At 44.9% G+C, this 8,451-nt stretch overlaps 1 protein-coding gene across 1 annotated transcript; it reads right to left on the reverse strand.

Moving 5' to 3' along the window:
• Positions 1 to 2,456: 2,456 nt before the first annotated feature.
• On the reverse strand, positions 2,457 to 4,311 carry LOC127167130 (uncharacterized). The gene is made up of 3 exons (XM_051112973.1): positions 4,293 to 4,311; positions 3,199 to 4,233; positions 2,457 to 3,072 (listed from the first exon to the last, which is right to left on the reverse strand). Exons 1-3 carry the CDS (start codon positions 4,309 to 4,311, stop codon positions 2,927 to 2,929), a joined length of 1,200 nt encoding a protein of 399 aa, XP_050968930.1. The 3' UTR covers positions 2,457 to 2,926.
• Between the last annotated feature and the right edge of the window lie 4,140 nt (positions 4,312 to 8,451).

Below are 8,451 nucleotides of genomic sequence, written 5' to 3' on the forward strand. Positions count from 1 at the left end.
GCTGCCTCTCACTGGTTTATTAATGTCATTGGTTTCTTTGTGGCTACTTGAATATTTTAAGTAAGCATCATTCAAAGTAGTAAGTAAACTGTTTTACTCGCTTGAAAGTAGCTGTAACTTAATAAAACCTAGTAAGTATAGCAACTAAGTAAAGATAACTAATTATATTTAAGTAAGGTAAACTATTGGATTTTACAGTGTGGATGTAATAATGAACGTAGTGGTCGTCATTTACTCCCGACATCTGAGCCACTGAAGATGCAGTGGATTACGTTTGTTTGTGAAGGGAATGCACCTCCCGATCTACATATATCCGTCTATGTTCGCACGAATCATTCATGATCCAGCTTCACCTACAGCAGAAGTGAGTATAAGCGTTTTTTTTATGAATCTTTGCGATCACCTTTCCTTATAACATGGTAGTTAAGAAGTTTAGCGGCTAAACGTGGCTAAATGTGGCTAAAGTAAACAAGATCGTCATTCCACAGCGAGAAGAGAGGGGCGAGGCGAGCAGAGCTCATTTGCATTTAAAGGAACAACCCCTTAGAATGAGATGATTTTTGCTGAGCTCATTTTGACAAGGTAAAAAGGGTGTTGTTTTACAAAACCATTGAGAATGTATATTAGAGACTTTTCATTAAGACCCTAAATAATCATATCAACTTGTGGAAAATGGGCATCCAATGACCCCTTTAAGTCTTTTAAAAACATATATTCATTTAAACAAAATAATAAAAAAAAAAAAATTCAATGAAGGAATCCGTGTTTCACTTTATTAAGACTTGTTTGACTATTGAAATTTCCTGAATGAATGATTCAATGACATACTTTTTTTAAACAGGCATTGTCGCCACCTCGGAAGAGGATAAGCGTTACAATACATACAAGTGTTAAGATACTTTCGTTTTGATCGCTACTGTAGACAATAAGTGTTTATTCCAAACTATAAACTTTTATCCCATTACTTATATTATTTAAATATATGTAATAATGATTATAATGTGGTTGAAAAGACTGTGTTGCTCTTACTGCGTTCACATTTACCCCGATCCTCTGATTCATTAACGTGGGCAGCGACAAAACATGTTTCTCACGCTCCACTGACACTCGCCATGTGAAACAGTCCTAACAGACATAGCTAAATCGTTGTCATAGGAATAAAATCGCCTGGGTGTTTGAATCGCAATCTCCATATTTTAAGCATTAATCATGCAGCTCTAATGTAAATGCTGCAAAATGTTTTGCAATGATATTGTCACGAGATCTCACGAGATCTGACTGTTCTCGCGGGACACATCGGATCACCTCCCTAATATAGATAGATAGATAGATAGATAGATAGATAGATAGACAGATAGAAACAGATTGTTTTTCTTCTGAGCACCATTGACACTTATTTGATTTTTGCTGCATTAAGCCTCCAAAACATAAAACACAAATATGGTTAAAATTCACAGAAAATAATGCTAAATCTGGTTTTATTGGCTGGTAAATGTCATCCAGCGGTGGAGTAATGTGGAGGCTTGCACTGGCATTGAAGAGAATAGCTAATACCTGAAAGGAAGTAGAGTGATAAGATCCCAGTTGCGCTTGTTAGCACACTGCAGTGGATGGAGCCAGTGGCTAAAGGTGTTCATGATCAGCATCATTTCTAATGCTGCTGGCTCCAGTATGTCAAAGGTGAGTTTAGTAGTAAAACTTGCTAGAACAATGCATTCAGGATATTGGAAGCTAATGCTAGCGTTACTCTTTCAGTAGATCAGAATGGGTATTAAAGCTGGCTTGAATATTACATGAACTTTTTTTATAAGTAATGTACTGTTTTTGGCAAGATACGTGACCTGACTGGTGGTGCACCAGTTTTTTCATCATTTTCTAGTTGTTCTACTTTGGAAAGAGTCCAGTTAAGTAGTTTATCAATTTTATGAAAACACTGTCAGTGATGTTTGTCTACAAGTCACTATCATGATGTACAGTATGGGTGTTGCTATGCAGTTACTAAGGTGTTGCAGTTGCTAAAACATTTTTTAGTGTTTTGTTCAGGTTTTAGGGAGTTCTTGGTGTGTTACTGTATAGGGTTTCTAGCTAATTGCTTGCTTAGCCAAGAAAAAAGGGGGGGGAAATGTATGAAATTCTGGTTCATAGGTTTAGCTCTCCTACTGTAAATCATTGGATTTGTTGTTTTTGTTTTGTTTTGTTTTGTGTTTTTCTTTTTTCTATCCATCGTTTTAAGTCTGATCTTTAGGTAAGATCAGGGCACATCTCTTCTCAAAAAGTCACGCAGATTTTATTTTACTTTATTTTTAATTTATTTTACTGTGTTGTATTTAATTTTATTGTATTTTTTATTTTATATTATTGTACTTTATATTTTGTATTTTAATTTTAATTTAATGTATTTTTTAATTGTATTGTAATTCATTTAGTTTTATTTTATTGTATTGTTGTAACGAAGACGCAGAGGTGGAATCCAAAAGCGGATGTTTATTAAAACAACAGCAAACATACACAATGAACCGTAATCCAAGCAGGCAGTGAGTAAAAGCAGGCAGTGGGTCAGATAACGAGAGAAACAGTCCAGTATAACAAACGTAACAATGGGGGTAATCCAGAGAGCGATGGTCAGAGGCAGAAATAGGTCAAACCTTGTAATCAGTCCACACAAGCAAACAATCCAAACAGGGGTGATCCGTAAACTCAGAAATCCATAAACAAAGCAAAACAGCAACAGGTAATCCAACAGAGTAAAGTTTACAACGCTCAGTAAGGCAGGTTTAACTGGCAATACTTCGCGAATGTGTGAGCACATGGTGAGTCCTTATATACTGCCAAACAGGAAGTAGCAGTAGAAGCAGCAGAGGGAGCATGCAGGCAGTACTGGGGTGAGGGCTCCCTCTGCTGGCTTGGCGTTACAGAATCCCCCCCCCTAGGAGCGACTCCTGGCGCTCAAACAACAGTCCAGGTGGGTGGGGAAACAGAGGCAAAACAGGGGGTGGGACGGAGGGCCAGGTCCATGTAGAGCAGGTGGGCCTGGATCGTGGAGCAGGGACAGACAGTGAAGCACTGGAGGACCTGGACCATGGAGCAGTGGCAGACAGTGAAGCACTGGAGGACCTGGGCCGTGGGGCTGTGGCAGACAGTAGAACCCTGGAGGTCCTGGGCCGTGGTGCAGTGGCAGACAGTGAAGCACTGGAGGACCTGGGCCGTGGGGCTGTGGCAGACAGTAGAACCCTGGAGGTCCTGGGCCGTGGTGCTGTGGCAGACAGTGGAAACCTGGAGGACCTGGGCCGTGGAGCGACAGCAGACCGTGAAATACTGACGTGCCTGGGCCGCAGAGCAATGACAGACAGTGGAACACTGGAGGTCCTGGGCCGTGGAGCAGTAGCAGACCGTGAAGTACTGGAAGGCCAGGGCCGTGGAACAATGGCAGAGTAGGGAACCATGGTGGGGCAGGCAGAGCAGGTAGGGCTGGGAGCCATGGCGACGCAGGCAGAGCAGACAGAACAGGGGGCCATAGCGAGGCAGGCAGAGCAGGCAGAGTAAGGAGCCGTGGCAAGGCAGGCAGAGCAAGGAGCCATGGCGAGGCAGGTAGAGCAGGCAGAGCAGGAAGCCATGGCGAGGCAGGCAGAGCAGGCGTAACAGGGAGCCATTGCAGGGCAGGCAAAGCGGTGTGCACATGAATGATTTCTTTGGCCTTCTTGATAGCGACATGGCGGGCAGAGAGTTCATAATAGGCCTTTGTGACTGTGACATGGTGGGCAGAGAGTTCATGATAGGACGCCGCTCCCATAGGAGGATCTACAGCTAGCGCTGACACCTCTGGGGGCATGGGCGCAGATGCTTGGGCAGAAGAGGCCTCTGACGTAGACTCGTGGACAGACGAGGCAGTGAGTTCATTAATGGACGCCACCTCCTTAGGAGGTTCTACAGCGCATGCTGACACCTCAGGAGGTATTGGCGCAAACTCTTGGACAAGAGAGGCTTCTGGTATAGACTCGTGGATAGACGAGGCCTTGGGAGCAGACTCGTGGATAGACAAGGCTTCTTGAGCAGACTCATGGACAGATGAAGCTTCGGGAGTAGACTCGTGGGCAGACGAAGCTTCTGGAGCAGACTCGTGGACAGACGAAGCTTCTGAAGCGGTCTCGTAGACAGACGAAGCTTCTGGAGCGGTTTCGGTGAGGCCTCGGGACAGGCGAGGCCTCCGGGGCAGACTGCGTGGACCGGTGAGGCCTCGGGGTGCAGATGGGCTTGTGGCTTGAAGAGGCCTGCTTGACTCGACTCCCACTTACTGAGGATGGCTACGGCCATTGCAGGCTTGGGAGCTAGTGGGGTGTCTGTTGACCTTGACTCTGATGTTATGGGCTTGTGCTTGACTGGGCTCTGCGTGGCTTGGGAGCTGGGCTCTGCGTGGCTTGGGAGCGTGGGCTCTGTTGGCTTGGGAGCGTGGGCTCTGTGGCTTGGGAGCGTGGGCTCTGCGTGGCTTGGGAGCGAAATGTTATTGACTGGGCTCTGTTGCTTGACTCGTGGGCTCTGTGGCTTGACTCGACTCTGTGGCTTGACTCGTGGGCTCCGTTGCTTGACTCTTGTTGCTTGACTCGACTTGGGTCAGAAATGTTATAGGGGACCAGATGAGGATTTGGTAGGATAATAGCTTGTTGCTTGACTCAGGGAGGCCTGTTGGCTTGACTCGACTCTGACTTGGCTTGACTCGACTGTTGCTTGACTCGACTCTGTTGCTTGACTTGACTCGACTCTGTTGCTTGCTTGACTCGACTCTGTTGCTTGACTCGACTCTGTTGCTTGACTCGACTCTGACTCAGTTGCTTGACTCGTTGCTTGACTTGACTCGACTCTGTTGCTTGACTCGACTCTGTTGCTTGACTCGACTCTGTTGCTTGACTCGACTCTGTTGCTTGACTCGACTCTGTTGCTTGACTGACTCTGTTGCTTGACTCGACTCTGTTGCTTGACTCGACTCTGTTGACTGACTCGACTCTGTTGCTTGACTCGACTCTGTTGCTTGACTCGACTCGACTCTGTCTGTTGCTTGACTCGACTCTGTTGCTTGACTCGACTCTGTTGCTTGACTCGACTCTGTTGCTTGACTCTGTTGTTGACTTGACTCGACTCTGTTGCTTGACTCGACTCTGTTGCTTGACTCGACTCTGTTGCTTGACTCGACTCTGTTGACTCGACTCTGACTCGACTCTGTTGCTTGACTCGACTCTGTTGCTTGACTCGACTCTGTTGCTTGACTCGACTCTGTTGCTTGACTCTCTCTGTTGCTCTCGACTCTGTTGCTTGACTCGACTCTGTTTGACTCGACTTGACTCGACTCTGTTGCTTGACTCGACTCTGTTGCTTGACTCGACTCTGTTGCTTGACTCGACTCTGTTGCTTGACTCGACTCTGTTGCTTGACTCGACTCTGTTGCTTGACTCGACTCTGTTGCTTGACTCGACTCTGACTCGACTCTGTTGCTTGACTCGACTCGACTCTGTTGCTTGACTCGACTCGACTCTGTTGCTTGACTCGACTCTGTTGCTTGACTCGACTCTGTTGCTTGACTCGACTCTGTTGCTTGACTCGACTCTGACTCGACTCTGTTGCTTGACTCGACTCTGTTGCTTGACTCGACTCTGTTGCTTGACTCGACTCTGTTGCTTGACTCGACTCTGTTGCTTGACTCGACTCTGTTGCTTGACTCGACTCTGTTGCTTGACTCGACTCTGTTGCTTGACTCGACTCTGTTGCTTGACTCGACTCTGTTGCTTGACTCGACTCTGTTGCTTGACTCGACTCTGTTGCTTGACTCGACTCTGTTGCTTGACTCGACTCTGTTGCTTGACTCGACTCGACTCGACTCTGTTGCTTGACTCGACTCTGTTGCTTGACTCTCTGTTGCTTGACTCGACTCTGACTCTCTGTTGCTTGACTCGACTCTGTTGCTTGACTCGACTCTGTTGCTTGACTCGACTCTGTTGCTTGACTCGACTCTGTTGCTTGACTCGACTCTGCTTGACTGACTCGACTCTGTTGCTTGACTCGACTCTGTTGCTTGACTCGACTCGACTCTGTTGCTTGACTCGACTCGACTCTGTTGCTTGACTCGACTCGACTCTGTTGCTTGACTCGACTCGACTCTGTTGCTTGACTCGACTCTGTTGCTTGACTCGACTCTGTTGCTTGACTCGACTCTGTTGCTTGACTTGACTCTGACTCTCGACTCTGTTGCTTGACTCGACTCTGTTGCTTGACTTGACTCTGTTGCTTGACTTGACTCTGTTGCTTGACTTGACTCTGTTGCTTGACTTGACTCTGTTGCTTGACTTGACTCTGTTGCTTGACTTGACTCTGTTGCTTGACTTGACTCTGTTGCTTGGCTGACTTGACTGAAGCTTGACCGGATTGTAGCTTGACCGGATGCTGTAGCTTGACCGGACGCTGTAGGAACAGTAGCTGTCATTTTAGCTGCCCATACAGCCATTAGGGGTGAGTCCAGTACGTGTGCCATCATGAGGCGTGGCTTGGAGACAGTGATTATCTTGTGGAGTGGCTCTGGGATGGCAGCCATCTTGTGAACTGGCTTGGGGAAGGCGGCCATCTTGTGGATTGGCTCTGGGAAGGCGGCCATCTTGTGGACTGGCTCTGGGACGGCGGCCATCTTGTGAACTGGCTTGGAGATAGCAGCCATCTTGTGAGCTGGTTGTAGGAGGGTAGCCATGACAGGTGCAGACTCCGGACGGGCAGGAATGGCGTGAGCAGGCCCTGGAGCAGGCAGGCATGGCGTGGCGTGAGCAGGCCCTGGAGCAGGAATGGCGTGAGCGTGAGCAGGCTTTGGCTTTGCAGGCATGGCGTGAGCAGGCTTTGGCTTGGTGGATGTGGCTTGAACAGGCTGTGGTGTGGTGGTTACTGCGGGATTGCGGGGTCCCTCGTCCGCAATCCCAACAGTGTATGATGATCCGCTTAGGAGTAGGGCATGATCAATATATTTCTCTAGTGACCAATGAATCTTTCCCCCAGGTAGCCATGAACGAATGGGATCGTTTAAACCCACCCGAAAAATGTCCTTCAGTGCCACGTCATTAAAATCAACAAGGTAACACAGTCCACAAAATTCCTCTACATACTCCTCTATAGCCTTGTCCCCTTGACGAAGGCAGAGGAGACGAGATACTGTTGGGTTCATGTTGGCTGAACGTTTCCGCTGGATTCTTGGTAGGCGAAGTATTCTGTAACGAAGACGCAGAGGTGGAATCCAAAAGCGGATGTTTATTAAAACAACAGCAAACATACACAATGAACCGTAATCCAAGCAGGCAGTGAGTAAAAGCAGGCAGTGGGTCAGATAACGAGAGAAACAGTCCAGTATAACAAACGTAACAATGGGGGTAATCCAGAGAGCGATGGTCAGAGGCAGAAATAGGTCAAACCTTGTAATCAGTCCACACAAGCAAACAATCCAAACAGGGGTGATCCGTAAACTCAGAAATCCATAAACAAAGCAAAACAGCAACAGGTAATCCAACAGAGTAAAGTTTACAACGCTCAGTAAGGCAGGTTTAACTGGCAATACTTCGCGAATGTGTGAGCACATGGTGAGTCCTTATATACTGCCAAACAGGAAGTAGCAGTAGAAGCAGCAGAGGGAGCATGCAGGCAGTACTGGGGTGAGGGCTCCCTCTGCTGGCTTGGCGTTACAATTGTATTGTATTTCATTTTATTTTATTTGTATTTTCTATTTTATTGTAGCTCATTTTATTTTTTTGTATTTTTATTTTATGTAATTTTTTTTAATTGTATTTTCTATTTTATTTTATTGTATTTCATTTTTGCATTTTTATTGTATTTTATATTTTATTTTTTTTGTATTTTTGCATTTTATTGTATTGTATTTTATATTTTGTTGTATTTTATATTTTATTTATTTTTGCTTATTTTATTTATTGTATTTCATTTTTTTGTATTTTCTATTTTATTGTTTTTTTGTTGTTGTTTTTTTGTTTTTGTATTTTCTATTTTCTATTTTATTTTATTTATTTATTTTTTCATTTTTTTGTATTTTATATTTTATTGTATTTCATTTTTACTGTATTTTTTATTATTTTATTTCATTTTATTTTATTATTCAAAGTCATTTGGGTCCACTGTTGTCCAGTGTTGAAAGAAAGAAATACTTACAGGATTTGGTATTTCATAAGGGTAAGTAAATTAGGTTAGGTTATGTGTTTGGTCATAATCATGGTCTATCGATTTAATGCACATTTGACATTTTCTGTTCTAATTCCCCCCTTTTCCTCATCATTTCCTGTCCTCTGTCCACTTCACCATAGTGGCACAAAAAGTTCTACTGTATGTATTCTGCCTTTGGTCTAAATCATTTATAGACCTGTCATGTGTCAAGTATTTATACCTTCTTAAATTGATTTGGACAATGTCATTGTGGGC

Source organism: Labeo rohita, chromosome 6 (genome assembly GCF_022985175.1).
Source record: "Labeo rohita strain BAU-BD-2019 chromosome 6, IGBB_LRoh.1.0, whole genome shotgun sequence".
NCBI lineage: Eukaryota > Metazoa > Chordata > Actinopteri > Cypriniformes > Cyprinidae > Labeo > Labeo rohita.